The sequence below is a fragment of the Mastomys coucha genome, chromosome X (genome assembly GCF_008632895.1).
Source record: "Mastomys coucha isolate ucsf_1 chromosome X, UCSF_Mcou_1, whole genome shotgun sequence".
In the NCBI taxonomy this organism is placed as follows: domain Eukaryota; kingdom Metazoa; phylum Chordata; class Mammalia; order Rodentia; family Muridae; genus Mastomys; species Mastomys coucha.
The window spans coordinates 101264557-101285180 of record NC_045030.1 but is presented as its reverse complement, the minus strand read 5'-3'; the positions used below and the strand labels follow the sequence as shown (position 1 = coordinate 101285180).

Below are 20624 nucleotides of genomic sequence, written 5' to 3'. Positions count from 1 at the left end.
TTACTAATTCAGCTAGACTGGCTCATAGCACCTGGGTCTGCTAATTCAATTTCACTCTTAAACTCCAAGGATCCTCCTCCTCTAGCTCCCCAGTGCACGTACATTACAAGTGCATGCTACTACACCTGGCTTTTTATGTGAGTGGAGTCCAAACTCAGGTCCTCAGGCTTGCATGGCAAAACCAGCTGAGCACTTTACCAAATGGGCTATCTTTTCAGCCTGAGACAAGTTATATATTTCAGAAACGGCATCTTGTTGTGTTGTTCAATCTATCCTCATCTGACTCTGTGCCCTCAGCCTCTCAACTAGCTGAAACTACAAGTGTTTTGCCTAGTGCAATAAAATGCAATTGTTTGCTGATGTTGACCTTCAATGGCCAAGAAAGGTTACATGTTAAGTAGGATAACTTAGGAAGTTAGACATTTAAGTTATGCTTATGTGTCTTATCACACATGTAGTGCACATGTCTGCAAAGGCACAAGCATGTGCATAGGTTCAGAGTGCAAGCTCAGTTATCTTTCCTGAGACACTCTCTACCTTGTCTTTTGAGACAGGAACTCTCATTAGCTAGGAGTAAAGTGGGTAAACTAGATTGGGCTGCCAGTGAGCCCCAGGGAGCCACTTTTCTCCTCCTCTCCAGCACTGGTGTAACAACCACGTGCTGTGCCATCGTGCTTGAAATTTTACATGAATTCTGGAAATGAAACTCTGGACCTCATGTTTACATAGTGAGTATTTTACTGACTGAGCTATTTCCCTAGTCTTCGACTTCCTTTTTTCTTTTTTTTAAAGATTTATTTATTTATTATTATATGTATGTAAGTACACTGTAGCTATATTCAGACACACCAGAAGAGGGCATCTGATCTCATTACGGATGGTTGTGAGCCACCATGTGGTTGCTGGGATTTGAACTCAGGACCTTCAGAAGAGCAGTCAGTGCTCTTACCGGATGAGCCATCTCACCAGCCCAAAGATTTATTTATGTATATAAGTACACTGTAGCTGTCTTCAGACACACCAGAAGAGGGCGTCAGATCTCATTACAGATGGATGTGAGCCACCATGTGGTTACTGGGATTTGAACTCAGGACCTCAGGAAGAGCAGTCAGTGCTCTTAACTGCTGACCATCTCTCCAGCTCGACTTTTTTTTAAAAGGGCAGATAATTGTTAGCTAACTAAAAAGTTGATTTTACAGAATAATTCATTTATTTTTTTTATTAATCATTCCATTCGTTTACATCTCAAAAGATATCCCACTTCCTGGTTACCCCTCCACAAGTTCCCCCATCCCACAACCTCCCTCTCTTCCCGCCCCTTTGCTTCTATAGGGTGCTCCTCCACCCAGTTACCCTCCCATCCCACCACTCTAGCATCCCCCTATGCTGGGGCATCAAATCTCCACAAGACCAAGGGCCTCCCCTCCCAGTGATGTCAAACAAGGAGGTTAGAAAGAACTTTATTCATATAATCAAGGTATTATAAACTTTTAAGGAGACATTAAGTAATTAGTTAATTTTACATAAGTATTTTTAAGCCACATGTGCTGACTCCACTGGTGAGTCAGAGAGGATTAGTGTTCTAATGAAGACATTTGCGAAAATCAATGGTTTGTGCCAAAAGGACAGATGAGAAAGGGGTATAGAATTGTATTCCAATTTAAACCTTACCTTAATGTGCTAATGTATTTGAATTCTGTAAATGTCTAGACCAGAAATAATCAGGCACAAGTTACAATTTAAAGGGATAAAGTTTATCTGTAAGTGTAGTCTTAAAGTACCTTTTAAAAGCTTTAAGGTATAATTGGCCTTTCTTGTGAACTTGATCTGATCTTTTTAGTACATAATAGTATGAGCATTTCTTATTAATGATTTCTGACATTGCTGTCTGCTCATTCACAATAACCTTATTAGGACACCAGATGATGATCTAATTTAGACCACGAAAAGTAAGTTAAAAAGAGACAAGGCTGGGAATCTTTCAGAGGTTGGTGGGAGACTTGCAGTGATTCTAACAAACTGATTAGATTATATAACCAGTTGTAATGGTAAACCAAATTGAAGGTGAAAACCTGTCTGAATATGATTGTTTTATAGACATTACTTAAAGATTAAGTACAGCTATATGATGAAGTCTAGTGTATATACAATTAACACTCAGTTTAATGCAATGGATCTAGGTTCTTTTTAGAGCTTGTTTTTTGTTTTTGTTTTTTCAGGTCACCAAACAAGAAGTCGACTGACAAGAGATCTAGTAAATTGGTTACACAACATTTTGTGGGGAAAAGCAGCCAGAAGTGCTAAGGTTTGGGAATAGCCTGTTTTCAGTCATTGTATTCTTTCTCCTTTGCACCAAATAAAACACTGTTGACTATAACAATCATAGAGAACATGATTTGGGAAATGTAGCTCAGTGGAAGCACTTGTATAGCATGTGTGAGACCCTAGATACTATACTCAGTACCACTTAAGCAAATAAACAGCAAACAGAAATATAGCAAGAATACCTTCATAGTCTCTATTTTTAGATATCACCTATGAATTAAGTATTCACAGTGCAGAATGTCAATAGTTATTGTGTAAACATTTATTGAAAAATAGTTAAGTCATGACTCTTCCCCATTGTGAACTTTCAGTAAAGGGAAATGACATTATTGATAGGAAAGTAATTTAATGTGAGAGATAAAGTTGTGAGGCCCGGCGGTGGTGGCGCACGCCTTTAATCCCAGCACTTGGGAGGCAGAGACAGGCGGATTTCTGAGTTCTGAGGCCAGCCTGGTCTACAGAGGGAGTTCCAGGACAGCCAGGGCTACACACAGAGAAAACCCTGTCTCGAAAAACAAACAAAAAAAAAAACAAAAACAAAGAAAACAACAACAAACAAAAAAAGAAAGTTGTGTGTGTGTGTGGGGGGGTCCCTTTAAAAACATATTAATGCTTTTAAAAGTAGCTTTAAAAATTATAAAACAATTCTGATTTCCTGTGGAAATATTTCAAATTACAATTGGTTTTTAAAAGCAAAGTAACAAACATTCTTCATTATATCATTTAATTTTTAAATGTTTGTGTATATTTATGTGTCTATGTGTATAAAATGTGATATAGTTTCTTTAAAAAACATAATTTGTTTAGTACTTCTATTTTCACCCAAAATATAGCAACAGGGGGCCAATTTGTGTCCCCACTTAAGCAAAACTCCTCCCAGAAACACAAGACAAAGCTCCAGGCACAGTGTCAGATACCTATTATCTTATCGTTTGGGAGGAGGAGGCAAGTAGATATCTGGGAATTTGAAACCAGTTTAAAGCAACATCAAGAGTTCTAGGCCAGACTGGACAACATAGTGAGACCTTGGCTCAAAAATCGAAATGACCCCCCAACACACACACACAAACCAAAAATACCCCTGAAATACGTGAAAAAAGTCTGTTTGGTGGCATTGAATATCAGACAATGGCAAACGATCACTGGAAGATAAAATGTAAGGTCAGCAATTCAGCTATTTGGCTCACTTCATGAGTTTGCAGACAGCAGCAGATGAAGGGGAGCTGAAGTATGGTCTAACAAGTATTCTGATTTGAAGAGATGAAGTGGAAAGTCGTGGCAAGCTAAGACACCTAGAGTTCATAGAACAGGCTATCAGAGAAAAAGTGCATAACAGAGAGACTCCATGATCAGAAGTTCCTGTTCTAGTCTTTTATCTAATACCAGTCACAGCACATAACACATGGAGTAAGACCATCTCAAGTCAGAGGTTACGATTACAGAGAACAGTACTGGACATTCTTATGTGTCTGGGAATAGAACCTATCATATCATTCAGGCTAGTTCATGGAGAGTTAAGATAAAAATCACAGAAGGTAATTGCTTTAGTAGTAGGGAATAATTAGTTCCATAATGAGCCCTTTTCTAGAACCAACTAAAAACCACATAAGTATATGTAAAAGGATCAATTTGATTCCAAATAGCTTCATTGCTTCAGACTCATATTTAAAAGTATCTATTGAATACAATGCTGTTCATCACCCAACAGGGTGAAGTTCACTGTGTTTGAAATCCAGTAAAAAAATTATTGAGCATACAAAGAAACGGGATTACAGAACCTATAATTAAGAGTACAAACTATCAATTGAAACCAAGCAAGAACTGATATCGAATTAGCATTAACCTCCCTCCCTTCTTTATTTTGAAACAACATCTTACTGTGTAGCTAGGCTGGACTGAAAGTGACTGTATAACCCAAATTGGCTTAAAATTATTGACAATCTTCCTGACTAAACTTTTTTTCACTTGGAAAGGTACAGGCGTGAAGTAATTCTTATAGTTATATTCTATACATATAAGAAGTTACTTAGATACATTTAAGAAAGGAAAATGTTCAAATATAATTTATAGAAGTGAAACACATACTTTAAAGGCAGAATATTTCATAAACATTAGAGAACAAAATATTGGTAAACTTGAAGTTATAGCAAAGAAACAGTCAAAAGCTAAGCACAGAAAGAAACCTTAAAAATTAACAGTATCATTAACCTAAGGTAATCAAATATATGAGTAGTTGGTATTCCCAACCAGAGTAAATATTTGAAGGGATAATAGCTAAAAGCACTCAAAACTTAATAAAAACCTTAAATCCATAGTAGAAAATCTTAATAAATGCAAAATATGAGGAACATGAAGAAATCTTTGCTGAGACACTTAATCTCATTGCTCAAAATCATCATTAAAGAAATTACCTTAAAGCAATAAAAGTGAAATCATACCCTACATATAGAAGAACAAATTAAAGACATCATTTGAAGCAATGTGCAGTATTCTAGTAGAGCAACTTTAAAAAATAATAGAAGAAAAATCTGCCAACTCAGAATTCTATACCTGGCACATTTTTTTTTTTAAATGAAAGCAACTGGTGTGAATATAAAATTGTGTGGGCACTACTGAAAACTATCAATTTCTAAAAATTAAAACTCAGTGATATATGAATCAATGAAACCTTCTGGTTATATATCTAAGAGAATTAAAAGCATAATCTCAAGATATTTGTATGTACATATCCATAGAAGTACTATGCACACTATTGAAAGATGGCCACAGCTCAGGTTTCATCAAGAGATGAACAATCCAATTTAATACTCATAACCTCTAGAATATTATTTGACCCTTAAAAATGAATTCTGAAATTTCAGTGTAAAGAGTATATTTATATGAAAATGTTTTTATGTAACACAATACAATGTACAATGAATACATAAAAATTATTTCTTTTTAAAATTACACCTGCTTTTAAGAATTGTCCCTTTAAATACATGTTTTAATTGGCAAAGGGTAAGGAATTGTGATGCATACTGTAGTGTGAGTGAATCTTGAAAGTTTTATGCTAAGTGAAGTAAGCTAGTCAAGGAAATAGTATTCAGTTCCACTTACATGACTTATGTAGAATAATCACATTCATAGAGGTGTGGCCTACAATGGTAGTTGTCAGGGGCTAGGAATGAGGTAGAAATGTGGAGAATGAGTATAGGGTTTTGTTATATTTTATTTTATTTTACACTGGCTATTGAACTTGGGCCTTATGCATACTAGGCATGGACTCTACCACTACATTATACCTACTTCCCTCAGACTTTCCCATTTTAAAAGATGGGTAAGTTTTGAAGATTGGCTCTATAACATGGTGAATATATATGATACTAGTGACCTGGATAGTTAAAAAATAGTTAAGATAGGAATTTGAGGGGAGGAAAAGTAGAAATTTCACCCAAAGGATACATAAGAAAATCATGTTTCTCCCTTTTAAAAAGTTATAATGATAAAGTTTGTTACTCATTTTTTCATGATTAAAAGTAACCAAAATGAAACCCAAATGAAGACTTCAAAATATTCAAAAGCTAAGATAACTCAAACACAGAGCCACATTCTGGACAAGTCCTTCAAGCAGGAGCACACTGATAACTAGCTAGAAATGACAGATCTATACAAAAGAAGGAAGAGCACCAGAAATGGCAAATATATGAATAAACATATAAGATATTTTCCTCTTATAAATATTTCTTTATGGGTGGGGGCTATAGCTCAATTGGCAAAGTGTTTGCCATGTAAGCATGAGGACCCATGCCCATAAAAGAAAAAGTCAGGTTTGTAATTGCTGGGTAGATAACACAGGTGGATTCCCAGGGCTCTCTGGCTAGCCATCATAGCCTAATCTGAGAGTACCTGTCGTAGTGAGAAACCCTGTCTCACAGAACAATCTAGATGGTTCCCAAGGAACGGCATTGATCTATACATATATACATACATGTATACATGTACATACTAACTCACATGAACACTCACATACACACAGAAATAAATGTTAAAAGATGGTTGCTTAAACAAAATAAGATTGTTTTATGGGGTTTATAACATATATAAAACATCATGAATCAAACTGTACATTATGTACAAATACATAGGCCAAGAGGAGAGAAATAGAGTTTGGTATAAAGTTCTTATACTGTGTGTGTATGTATATGTGTGTGTGTGTGTGTGTGTGTGTGTGTGTGTGTGTGTGTGTGTGTGTATGATGTTAATGATATAAGGTTTTTATACCATATAATTAAAGGTAGACAATGATAATTTAAACATTAATACAATATACCCAAACACATTTAAAACAAAGTTCTAACTCATATGTCAATAAAAGAGAATAAAAAACAAATCCTAAAAGTATTTATATAATCCAAAAGAAAAGAGGAAAATAGGGAATAAACATTAGATGGAACAGAGTTTAAAAAACATACGCTCTTCTTGTTAAAGTCTCTATTTTAAAGTTAGATGGAATAAAAAGAAAGCAAATGGCATGAAGCTGGGCAAGGGGTAATTATGCCTTTTATCCTAGCAATCGGGAAGCTAAGGCAGGAAGATCACAAGTAGTATACCAGTCTAGACTATGTAACAGTGATTCTCTCAAAGAGAAAAACAAATAGCAAGATACTAGATTTGAATGTAAGCACTTAAAAATAATATTGAATGAAATAATCATACTAATCCAGTAAAAATGTAGATATTGTCAAGTTAGATAAAAAAGCCCAATACCCACGTTTATATTATTTTTTGTTGTTGTTGTTTTAAAAAATTTTCTTTTATTGGATATTTTCCTTTTTTAAAAAGAATTTTTATTTATGTGAGTACACTATAGCTGTCTTCAGACACACCAGAAGAGGACATCAGATCCCATTACAGATGGTTGTGAGCCACCATGTGGTTGCTGGGAATTTTACTCAGGACCTCTGGAAGAGCAGTCAATGCTCCTAACCACTGAGCCATCTCTCTAGCTCCTGGGTATTTTTTTTATTTACATTTCAAATGTTATCCCCTTTCCAGGTCTCCCCTCCAGAAACTTCCTATCCCATCCCCCTCCCCCTGCCTTAAAGATTCAAGTAGGCTACAAACAAAGGGATGAGAAAACTTTAGAGAAATAATATTAATCTAAAACTCATCAAAACCAATTTCAAGGCTTGTCATATAACCATAGCATTTCTCTATAGACTGTGTTAATGTCAAAGGTGAAGACATAGATCACTAGAAATAATGAACCCCAAATTAATTCTACACCAAAGTTTAGCTGTTTTGTTTTTTACCATGTATAGAAGTAATTCTATGGAAGAGAGGTCTTTAAAACTAATGTTACTGGAGCAATTGGGCACTCATTGTCAAAATCATTGAAAATGGACACTAAATAATATGAACATAAATTACACAAAAATATTTTCCAATATAATAACTGATGAAAATGATGATTTTTGAGTTGTCAGGGAAGTGCAAATTAAACCCCTAAGGAGATACTACTTTTAATTATCAAAAAATTTAAAAAATGAATATACCAAGAATTAGGAATATTAAGGAACTGAAACCTTTATGGTCAGGCTATGAAATAATACAAACAAGTAGTTTGGAAATTTTGTTAAATATTCACCCTTTCATGCAATTCATTCTAACCCCATGTATATACTTAAGAGAAAAGCAAAGAGCCATACAAAATGTGTAACATAGAAGTTACACATACAAAAATTTAAACAGAAAAGTAACTTTATTTCTGTCTTAGTTAGGGCTCCTATAGCTGTGGTAAGACACCATGACCAAAAGCAACTTGAGGAGGAAAAGTTTTATTTTACTTCTCATTCTGTAGCTTATAGTCCAACATCCAGGGAAGTCGTGGCAGGAATTGAAGGTAGGAACCTGTAGATATGAATTGATGCCAAGACCGTGGAGGAATACTGCTTAATGGCTTACCCTTCATGGCTTGTTCAACCTTATACCATCCATGACCATCCACCCAGGGTTGGCACCACCATCTGTAGAATGGTCCCACCCACATCAATCCTCAATCAGGAAAATGCATCACATGCTGGCCCATGGGCCAATCAAATGAAAGAATTTTCTCCCAGAATTACTCTAACCTGTATTAAGTTGACAGAAAAACACTCTGGCACTATTGTAATATTTGAAAATAGATCCAAGCGTCCATCAATAAGTGTGTGTATAAGCAATCTGTGGTATGTCCATGTAATGAAATAGTAGTTAGCAGTAAAAGGAATTATTGATATGTGCAGCAACAGGGACTAATTTTGGAACTATTTAAGTTAAATGGAAGAGGCCAGCCAAAATCCTTATTACCTGGTAAGGATGAGGTCCCAGGGTTCAAGTACAATGTTATAAAATATGTTGTGGTAGATTTTGTAGTTGGTTAAAGATGAAGAGAAAGGATTGGAAGACAAAAGAAAAAATAGGAAACAAGAAATTAGATTCAAGACAAAGAAGTAGAAGTATATAGAGACATATATACAGCTTATAGTTCAAATCATCACTCTTTTTTTTTTAGGCCTTCTTTATTTCTGTACTGAGAAGGAAAAAGTTTCCACTGAATCATCTCCTTTCTCCTTTTATTCTATTTCTCCTCCCCCATTTCATATTCAGTTCTGAAGAATATAATCTTATGTTCAAATAGTCAAAGCTAGTGTTTTACCTTCCTAGCATAGCTGTTTCTACTTTAAAAGAGCATTTCATTCCTTTGAAGTTGTAATGACTGCAGTCATTTCTTAAAAGCCAGGAAGCTTCAACAGGGTGCAGGAGACTTGTTTACCTTATGCAGTATTTATAAAGAATCTGTCTTAGATGCAAATAATAAACCAGGCTATTTCTATTAGATTGCTACTAATAGTTTCTTAGAATTGAGAAATTGACAATAACAAATTTTTTTTTACAGGAATACAATTGCATTAATTTTAATGGAGAAAACTCTGGAAATTCACCAAATTATTAAACTAAGAAAATAATGCATTAATTTGACTAAAATTTTCCTTTAAAAGTAGTCATTGAAAACTATAATGATTAATATATGTAGATTAATATGTACATAAGATTTAATGGAAAGAATAAAATATGAAATTGCTTATAAGCTGTGATAACTACAATTTATATATCTAGAAGGATAAAGTTAAAATGTTATATAGAAAGATGAAGATATCTCCATTAGCATGGTGATTTATGGATGCTGTCTTTAAAGATTTTTATCATTGTTCTTTAGATAGCTTTTAAAATGGCTTTTCTAGAGGTTGTATACCACTTTTTAGACTCTTCATCCTTTGAATGAAATAAGTAATTTTTGTACTTTCAGTACTGGGGATAGATCTCATGACCCTGTGTATGCTAGGCATCCACTCTGTCACTGAAGTTCAACTCTAGCATCTGAACTTTGCAATGTGTAGGAAACAAAAAGAGAATTAAACACTTAGAATTCAAGAAAGTAGGTATTGCTTTCATTGTCTAAAAAGTAGAATCTGTAACAAATAGTTTGTCATTAGAGGGTAGATGGGACAATTTAAAGTGAATTTTGGAAAAGTCTGTGATTTTGTTGTTTTTTTAACTTTAGGCCCACAATTATGCTGGTGCATTACACTGGTACAGTTATTCTCTGAAGCTGTACGAGTGTGGTCAAGCGGATCTGGATTTGGTCAAGCTGAAGAGGAACATGGCTTCCTGTTACTTACCTCTGAAACAACTTGATAAGGTGCTTTCATTTACTTATTCTATTTTGAGAGGCAGACAATGTTCTTTTTGTGCAGTGGCACTTAGGTGAACGCATCATTCTGATCTCACAGCTACTTAGGGTGGCTGAGAGTGAGTGCCTCAGGATGTGAAAAAGGTCAAATTGACATTTTCTTGATGTGTGTCCTGCAAACATGAAGCAGAACTTCACAAAGGAGAGAGTATTTGGGGAACTATTGATTTCCTTTACTTATTATCCTTACCATTTGTCTTCTACCATATTCTAAAAGGCTATTTGCTGCTAACTATCTGCTATATAGTCCTTTAAAATAGACTAACATTGTATGGTCTACATTTTTGTTAGGTATCCATTGACAGCAGATACTGACTTGCATGAAGTAGCTACTCTTTTACTTTTAGGTTATTATTCTTTATAGCCATTCAAGAAAAGTTCAATATATGACTCTTCATTAGGAAAAAAATATAGAAGGTAAAAGATAAAAAGATTTTATGAATGATGGGGCCATTCATATTTCTAATAGCATATGAGATATTTTTTCATTTGAACATCATACAGTGTGCACATAATGTGGGGCATGGTTCTTAGAAGAACAAAAAATGAGAAGAACAAGTATACACTCAATCGAACATGAAGGTTTTTGTTGCCTTTCAAGTTTTACTGACAGCTTTAGGGGAAATTATATGAATCAGGGTAGTGATTTTGTAGGTTTTCTTTGAAGGTCTATGTATTATCAGGGTTCTCTAGAAAAACAGAACCAATAGAATGAATATGCTCACCGATAGCTGTTTTCATACTGGAAACTGACATTTTGGCAGCTGCTCAGTATATGAGGTTAGGCACCTCAGCACTCCCAATCTGATGCTCAAGGCCTTAGAGTCATCTGGAAAAAATGACCAGAAGAGCAATACTCAAGTTGACTAGGTCTAATCTTGCTCTACAAGAAACTGGAATTTTTGTGTGGTGCTGGAGTTTGAGCTCAGGATTATACATATACTAGGAAAGTGGCCTGCCACTGAAGCACATTCCCAGCCTAAAGCAGCACTCCTGACTAATAACGGGATTGGTTCTGGAGTCAGTGCAGAACTGAACCTGTAATTGGAGTTCAAATGTTGATAGCAAAAAGAAGAAAATAGGCAATCAGGAACCCAGTATGTCTTAGTAGCGTGTACTCCATGTCCAACGGTGTCATTTAATGCCATATAGGTAGGGAAGCCAAAGCTTATTTTGAAACATTCAAGGTGTTTGTTACTTGGTATATTTCTCATCCCATCCTTTCTGACTTCCTAGCTGACACTGCTTGGATACTTTGCATATGTAAAGAATACATTCCTATGTAGTAGGACATATAAAAAGGTAGAGGTTGGAGGGAAAGCCATCAGTACTTTGCCATCCCCATTTTGCTATTGTCTAACTTTTTTTAAATGTATGCTTACTACTTTATTTTATTTTAAAATCATTTTATTTATTTACATTCCAAATGTTGCCCCCCTTCCTGGTGCCCGCTTCAAGAGTTCTTCCCATCCTCACTTCCCTTTGCCTCTGAGAGGGTGCTCTCCCACCCTCTTAACCCCTCCCTCCAACCCTTACCTCCCATATCCCCACCCCTTCCTTGGGGCATCAAGTTTCTACAGGATTAGGTGCATCCTCTTCCACTGAGGCCAGACAAGGCAGTCTTCTGTTACATATGTGCTGGGGGCCATGTATGCTCTTTGTTTGGTGGCTTAGTCCCTGGGAGCTCCTAGGGGTCCTGTTAGTTGATAATCTTGGTCTTCTTATGGTATTGCCATTCCCTTCAGCTTCTTCAGTCCTTCTTCTGACTCTTCCATAGGGGTCCCCTGGCTTAGTCCAATAGTTGACTGTAAGTATCTGCATGTGTCTCAGTCAGCTGCTGGTAAAGCCTCTCAGAGGACAGCCATACTAGGCTCCTGTCTGCAAGCATCAGTAATAACATCAAGGATTGGTGCCCACTCATGGCATGGATCCCAAGTTGGGCCACTGGTCGGCCATTTATTCAGTCTCTGCTTCATTTTTGTCCCTGCATTTCTTTAGATGGGAACAATTTGGGGTAGAAAAATTTGAAAATAGGTGTCAGCAGTTTTTGTATAATGAGCTATACAGAAAATACTTAAGAATTTGGAAGTCACATGGTTCCTAATGTAACACTCAGTTCTGACCTTATTGTACCAGATACTGCCATAATAATATGTAAACAAGTACCCACAATGTGCTCTGAGAAAACCTTTATATTTAGGGATACTAAATTTCATATGATTTTCTTGTGACTTGAAATGTTTTTCTTTTGATTTATTTCAGTCATCTAAAACCAATAAAACTTTCTTAGTCTGTGGGCTAGGGAAAAACAGAGGGCAGGTCAGATTTTGCCAAAGGCTGTAGTTTGTTGATCTGTTGCTAGTTAAGTAGTGATAACTACTAAGAAGGAAATCTGAGCAGGAAGGGACAATGCTACATGATGAGAAGATGGCTGTAAAAATTAAAGCAGCCGGGGCTGGAGAGATGGCTCAGAGGTTAAGAGCACTGACTGCTCTTCCAGAGGTCCTGAGTTCAGTTCCCAGCAGTCACCCACATGGCAGGTCACAACTGTCTGTAAATCCAATTCTGGGGGATCTGACTCCCTCACACAGACATACATTCAGGCAAAACACTAGTGCATGTGAAATAAAAATAAGTAAAATTTAATAAGAATTAAAACAGTCACAGAGATAAGACTAGTGAATATTTATCTTTCATGTTCTGGTTATATATTGTATCTATCCATATAAAGCTCTAAAAATCATACCCTTCCATTACAGGACTGAAAATGAGCTCGTGGTCAGTGCGCATAATCTAGTAGTATTCACTAGATGGCACTGTGGCTTCTGTTTGTACTTCAGTAGCTCAATTTTTGAAGGTTTTTGTAATGATTGTATCACTTTTCCTCCAGATAAATCTGTATGGATATAAAATAAAGCACTTAATAAAATGTGAGGTGAAGATTAATTTTGGCACAACTGATGAAGTTTTACTATAATAAACACCCAACTTGAGGTTTGAAGTCAACAAGTACTTGTTGAATGCTTAATCTATAAATGGTACTATAGCATAAGTTAAAAATATACCTTACTCCTCCGTATAGATATGTTTTAAAATATTGACAAGACTTGCATGTATAATATAATTATAAAGTAACAAAAAGATTTATAAATAGTCAAATAATGTAGAATATAATATGGAATTCGAATAAGAATAAATGAGATGAGAGCAGCATATAACTCAAAGTTCAGAAGGGTACCTGATATGTTACAGGGCAGTCATAGTCAAAGGAACCTTAATATAGTGAAATAATGAAACCATTCTAAGAAAATGGACACAAACAGGAAACATCAAAACATCTTGTGCTAAAAAAAGAAAGAAAGAAAGAAACATCTTGTGCTGAATCCCCAAAGCCAGCTGTAATAGAACGGAAAGGATGAAATGGGTTTGAACAGAAGCACATATGCAACATTTGGGGCTTTTTGTTGATTGTGAGCTAAACAAACAACAAAAAATAATACTAAGAAATCTTGCTTATTTTAAGTTGAATCAATAGAAACAGACTGCTTTTGTATTCATGTATTCCCCATCTATGAATGTAACTAAGTGCAGATCAAAAACACTCAGAAAAATGCATTTGTACTGGACTTGTATAGACTATTTTTCATTATTTTCTATAGAATATGGTGAAGTAACTGTTTACATAGCATTTCATTATATTAGTTATTTTAAATCTTATGGAGATAATTTGAAATGAACAGGAAGATATCTATAGGTTACATACAAGCAAGGAATTTGAGCATCTATACATTTTGGTATCTGAAAGGAGACAGGGAGCCCTGGAATCAATCTTCCATAGATACTGAGAGGTGATTCTGTAACGCATAAAAGGGTAAACTGAAGATGTTTTCTGTTCTGTTATGGTTAGAGCAGATCTGAAACATAATACTAGATTGGAGGAATAATTTTGAAGAAAGATATTGACAAGCTCTAATGTGCCAAGAGGAAGGCATTTAAGAACTAGTTAAAGGACAGTATGGAGCTTTAACCTGAAAAATGAAGATTTTGGACATAAACAATATAGTATTTCCCATTATCTGTGTAACTACCAGTGAGAAAAACAGTTACATCTATACAACACATGTTATCAGTGGGTGAAACCTGTGAAAGAAAATTTCAAGCACAAGAAGACCCTATCTAAGAATTAGACTTGTCTAAAATTTAGATAGTGTTTTTTTAAGATATAATGAACTCCCTTGAAGGTATTTAAATAAAGGCAGAGTGGCTGCTTCTCTGAATGTTATTGAGAACATGCACACATAGAAGATTTTTCAAACATTCGGAGTCCCTCAATGCATGATTCTAATAATATCTAATAATATAATTTAATAACTTTAGTTTGATAACATAACTTAATAAATTTAATTCTGATAATATTTAATAAATTATATTATGGTCAAAGAAGAATGTGGAGGACTATGTACATTTTTAAAATTGAGAACTAAAGGAATCTCAAATCATTACTAAGTTCTTTTAAAAATAACTATTGAACTATAATTTAAATGTTAAAATTTGCCCACTTTGTTATATAATTAAGTAAATTTCAGAAACATATATCCACATGTACCCACTATCACAATCTGGATATGGAATATCTAGAAAACTCATTGTATAAAATATTTCTAATCAATCCCCAGTTCAACTCTTAGGTTCAAGTAGTGAATTATATGTTTTATATCACTATAGGATAAAATTGTCCTTATAGTGTCATATTAATTATCCATAATACTATATATCAAAATATATGCCTGAGCAAGACACATTCAGGGAGTTGGTATTGTAAATATCTTGATATTGATAGTGGTTATGTAGTTTTGGTCATTGTGTGATAACTGGTTGTATACACTGACAATGTGCGTCTTTATTTATATACACTTACACAAATAAAATTTTTCTTAAAATATTGTGGGTTAGAACTTAGGTAGCATTTAGTGGGAGATGTATTCAATATTTCACAAATATACTTGAAGAAAATTGAAAATGCAAATGCAAATATTCTACCACTAGAAATTACTAAAACAAGTGCAAGATAAATCCGAAGAACATTTTAAAATAAAACTATTTATCTGCAGAAATTTCTCATATATTAAGCAAACAGACAGTAGACAGGACCAAGAAAGCTAAAACTATGTTCTTTGGAAAAAACTAATAAAATAGGCAGACATCTAGTAATACAAGGAATAAAAATTAAAGAAAATGAAAAAGGCCAACAGAGTATTGATATTTGAGCACCTTTATGCATGAATGCATTCCTAGAAAAAATAGAATTTACTACACTGAATTAAGAAAGGAACCTGAAATATATGAGCAGTCCCCAAAGTAATTATTAATGTAATTTACTCAGTAGTTTAAAAATCCTCAAACAATATCTAAATCCAAATAACATTATTTTTTACTTTATTAAACTTTAAATGAAATTTGTTCTCAAATTTTTGTGCACAATACAATATTATTGACTTCAAATGTTATTAAATGACAAATTTTGTAAAGAAGTATCTTGCTTGCCTATAATTATATAGTTTAATTAGTAACTCTCCACTAGTATATATACATATACATACATACTACATACATACATACTATACATACATACATATGTACGTACATAAATATGTACATAATAATGGACTTAATTAAAGTGGCTTAGAGGATGTGGTCCAGGTAGGAAGTCCAACAGGCAAAAGTTCACTCCCATTCTCTGGATTTTTTTCTTTGTTTAAATGATTGTTTCCTTAACTGTACAGAAGCTTTTCAGTCTTGTGAGGTCCCAAGTGCTAATTATTGGCCTTAATCTCATTCTTCTGAATATGTACACCCAGCTTTCCCAGCACCATTTCATTTATTGAAGTTTCTGTCTTTTTTTCCTGTGGCTTCTTTTGTTTGGTTTGGTTTGGGTTGGGTTTTTGCTTCTTTGTCAAGTATCAGTTGGCTGTAATTTCAAGTGCTCATGTTTGGGTCTTCTGTTTTATTCCATTGGTCTGCCTGTTTTTGTGCAAGTACTATATTGCTTTTGCCATTATGGTTCTGTTAACAATCTCTCTAGTGCTATTATTTTTTGCTCATGATTGCTTTGGATATCTCTGGTCTTTTTTGGTGACATACAAACTTTAGGGTTGTTTCTCTTTCTGAATAGGCCTCTAGACACTCAGGAAATCAGTCAACAATTGACAAATGAGGCCTAGTAAAATTTAAAAACTTATATAAAAGGAAACAGTTAATTGAGTGTTAATGGCCTACAGAATGGGAAGATTGTTTTCCAACTATTCATCTGACTTAAAAACCAGAATGTACAAAGAATTGAAAAAAGTTGAATAACCTAATAAATGAATTCATTCTATAAGTTCTGTTTTTCTAGAAAGCTCTGACTAACACAGTTGTCTTGGGGTTTATCATGTTGAGGTATGTTCTTTCACTCCTACTTTCTCTAGGACTTTTATCTAAACCATGTTGGATTTTGCCAAAGATTTGTCTGCTTCTATTGATATCATTCAATGATTTTGTCTTTAGGTATATTTTTATGATTTATTTTATGAATTGGCTTACCTTATGTCGTACCAGCCCTGCATTTCCAGGAGGAATCCAACTTGATAATGGCAAATGGTGTTCTTGATGTGTGCTAGTATTTGGTTTGGTAGTACTTTATTAAGGGTCTTTTTGTACTTATATCCATCACAAGTATTGGTTCATAGGTTTGTTTTTGTTACATCTTTACCTGATTTGGTTATGAGAGCAATATTGGCTTCATAGAACAATTTCGAGTCAATAATCTTTCTGTTTCTATATTTTTAAGAGTTTAAAAATATTTGTTATAGATTTTCTTTCAAAGTCTGGTAGAATTCTGCTAGGACTCCATGTGGACCTGAAGAGTTTTTGTTTGTTTGTTTGTATTTGTAGAGAGACGGAGCTTTTGATTATGGTCCCAATTGCCTTTTGTTTAGGTAGTTCTCTTCTTAGTTTAACTTTGGTAGTTTGGGTGAGTCAAAAAATTAATCTATTTTAGATTTCCAACTTAATGAAATACAGGCTTCTAAAGCAGTCCCTTATAACAATCTTCATTTCTTTGGTATCTGTTGTAATGTTTCTTTGTTAATTTTTAATTCTGTTAATTTGCATCATCTCTTCTTTTCTTTTAGTTAGTTGGGCCAAGAAGCAAGCTCTTAGAGTTATTCATTCTTTGTATTATTTTCTTTGTTTTTATTTCATTAATTTCTGCATTGATTTTATTATTTCTTGCTATCTGCTGAGTTTGGGACTGGTTTGTTCAAAAAGAACAAATTCCTGAGTTGCATCATGAAGTCATTTAATTTGTTCCTTTTCTGATCTTTTTGTGTAGACACTTAGAGCTATAAACTTCCCTCTTAATTCTGACTTTTATGTACCCAAGAGGTTTTGTCAGGGTGCATTTTCATTTAATTCACAGAATGTTTTCGTTTCTTTCTTGATTTCTTCTTTGACCTATTCACCATTTCATAATGACTTATTTAATCCCCATGAATTCACATCCTTACTGGAGTTTGTTTGCTGTCAGCTTTTAGTTTTATTGCATAATGGTCAGATAAGGAACATGGAATTATTTCAGTTTTTCTGAATTTGTTAGTGTTTGCTTTGTGCCTCAGGATGTGGTTTATTTTAGAAAAGTTTCCATGGGCTGCTGTGTAGACTTTTTTTTTGTTGTTGTTATTTGGGTGGAATATTCTGTAGATATATGGTAGGGCCTTTTGATGTAGGATATTGTTTGATTCTGAGGTTTCTATGTCTTTTGACCAAATGACTGTCTATTGGATAAAATAGGGTGTTGAAATTACCTACAATTACTGGTTTTGTGTTAATCTGTGTTTTTAATTCAAGTAGTGTGTTTTTTTGTGAAATTGAGTGCACCAAACTGTGGTGCACATGTGTTCAGTATTGTGATTTTCCCCCTTATTAATTAATCCCTTGATTAGAATGAAGTGCCCTTCATTCTTTCTTCTGATTAGATTTAGTTTGATGTTTATTTTGTCAGATATTAGGATGCCAGTGCCTGCTTTCTTCTTGATCCTATTTGACTAAAATGCTTTTTTCTGTCATTTCAATTTAAGGTAGTACCTATCTTTAAATCTGAGTTTCTTGTAGGCAACAGGATGTGGATTTTTTCCCAACATAATATTTTTATTGATTACTTGAGAATTTACTATCATGTATCCCAATCACATTAAATTTCCTGTCCTTCCAGGTCTGCCCCCCTACTCTTGTGACCTCTCCCACAAAAGAAGAAAAAAGAAAAAACCCACCACAAGTCCAATTTGTGTTGTTCATATACTGTCTGAAGCATGGTCAAACTCTTGAGTAGCCAGTCCCTTAAAGAAAACTGAGTCCCTCCTCACCTGCACTCCTACTAGAAGTTCTCAGTTGTGGAGAGTTACACTTCAGCATCCTTATCACAATTTTAGTTCTTTTCAATGCTTTCCTGTCTAGGCTGTTACTTTGGGGGGTACAGGGGCCAGTGTGAAGTGGGGGTAGTGTTTGTCACAGAGGCCTTCTATGTACCCTTTTTTTTTCAACTCTTAAGTCTGCAGTCATCAGTATCACTGCAAAAGTAGCTTCCTTGCCCTTTACAGTCAGCAAGAGCATGGGTCAAGAATTTCCATGTGAGTTCTGGCAACAGCAAGGACAGCAGACAGCAAGGACTGCAGATATCCACACGGTCTCCAGTGGCCATACAGGCCTTGGACATCAACACAGCCCTCTGCTGCAGTATAGGCCACAGTAGACTTTTTAAAAAAATACATTGAGCTTGCTTGTGTGATTTGATTGTAAAGTTGAGCCCACTGATATTTAGAATTATTATTGAAAGATGTATATAGATGGCAATTGGTAGTTCTTTTGTTCTATTTATTTATTGTGCTGGTTTGTATTATTAGTTGTCTTTTGTATTTTGTTACAGCTTCTTTTCTCTAGAGTCTCTTGGCTGTGCTTACTCCTCTTTTTAGTTCAGAGTATTGCTTCTGTGTAGTGGGGATGTTAGTTGTTTTGTTTTATGTGATTTTGTTAAGATGTTTGTATCATGGAAAGTTTTTCATTTTTCTTTATGACAGTTTTTCTGGGGACAGTAGTCTAGTTTTCTTATTATAATCTTTTAGAAGTTGGAATGTATTATTCCAAACTCTTCTGGCTTTTAGAGTTTTCATTGAGAAATCAAATGTTATTCTCATGGGTTTGTCTTTATATATGACTTGGGTTTTTTTCCTCCTCTGGCAGCTTTGAATATTTTTCTTTGTTCTGTATATTTAATATTTGCACTGGCTAGTTTATGTCAACTTGACACAAGCTAGAGTTATTTAGAAGAAGGAACCTTGATTGAGAAAATGCTCTAATCAGATTGGGCTGTGGGCAAGTGTTTTGTGCAATTTCTTGATTGATAATTGATATGGGAGGGCCCAGCTCACAGCAATGCCATCCCTCTTCTAGTGGAGAGTTCTATAAAAAAGCAGCACAAGCAAGCCATGAGGAGCAAGCTAGTAAACAGCACTCCTCCATGGCTCTATCAGCTCTTACCTCCAAGTTCCTGCCCCAACTTCCCTTCATTATGGACTGTGATGGTTAAATGTAAGCTAAAATAAACTCTTTTCTCTCCAAGATACTTTAGGTCACAGTGCTTTATCACAGTAGTAGAAACCTTAACTAAGATTATGTTTTAACTATGATTGTGGTGCTAAGGGCCAAACTCATGGCATTGTTCATACTAGACAAGTACCCTACCAGTGATTTGCCCCATCCTCTTTGTTACCTCTTTTCTGTTTTATTTTTCAGTTAATTTAAATTTCTCTATACCTATTTCTAATCTATTCATCCTGTTTGTATTATTTTCATTTTGCTTATTACATAGTTCACTTCAAGAAGTTCCCTCTTTTCAACATTTCAAGGTCACATTTTAAAATAATTTTTGGTGATGGAAAGATGGCTCAGGGATTAAAATGCACTGGCTGGTCTTACAGAGGAACGCAAGATAATTTCACAGTACCCATTTAGTGGTTCACAATTGGTTGTAACTCCAGTTCCAGAGGATTTGATGCCCTCTTCTGGGTACATATAGGCATAACACACAACACATAAAAATAAATCATTAAAATTAGTCTTTGTTTCCATGAAGTTCACTGATAGTCAAAAAATATTAAATCTGTTATAGTTTAGGAAAAGCTAATTAGAGTGCACACAAGATTGAAAGATCACTATAATTATGTCACTAAGTACTAATACTAATCTGTTTACTTGCAGTTTTAAATATATCTTTTACTTTTTCAAACTTTGAAAGCATAGTTGTTTTATAACTAGTTTTTTAAATTATTACCCCAGTTTCTGCATCTTGAATATCTGTTTCTTTTAGCTATTGTTTCTGCTGCTATTCATTTATTTTATTTTATTTTTTTAGATGGAAATGATATTTTATTTTATTTGATATTTTCTTTATTTACATGTAACTTTCTCCATTCCCGGTTTCCCCTCCAAA

At 34.6% G+C, this 20624-nt stretch overlaps 1 protein-coding gene across 1 annotated transcript in view; it reads left to right on the top strand.

Annotated features, from left to right (window-relative positions):
* Tex11 (testis expressed 11) overlaps positions 1-20624 on the top strand; it is a 219480-nt gene that overhangs the window by 102251 nt on the left and 96605 nt on the right. The window contains exons 14-15 of the mRNA XM_031368858.1: positions 2220-2305; positions 9911-10048. Coding sequence (XP_031224718.1) covers positions 2220-2305; positions 9911-10048 — 224 coding nt within the window. The remainder of the gene's footprint in view (positions 1-2219; positions 2306-9910; positions 10049-20624) is intronic.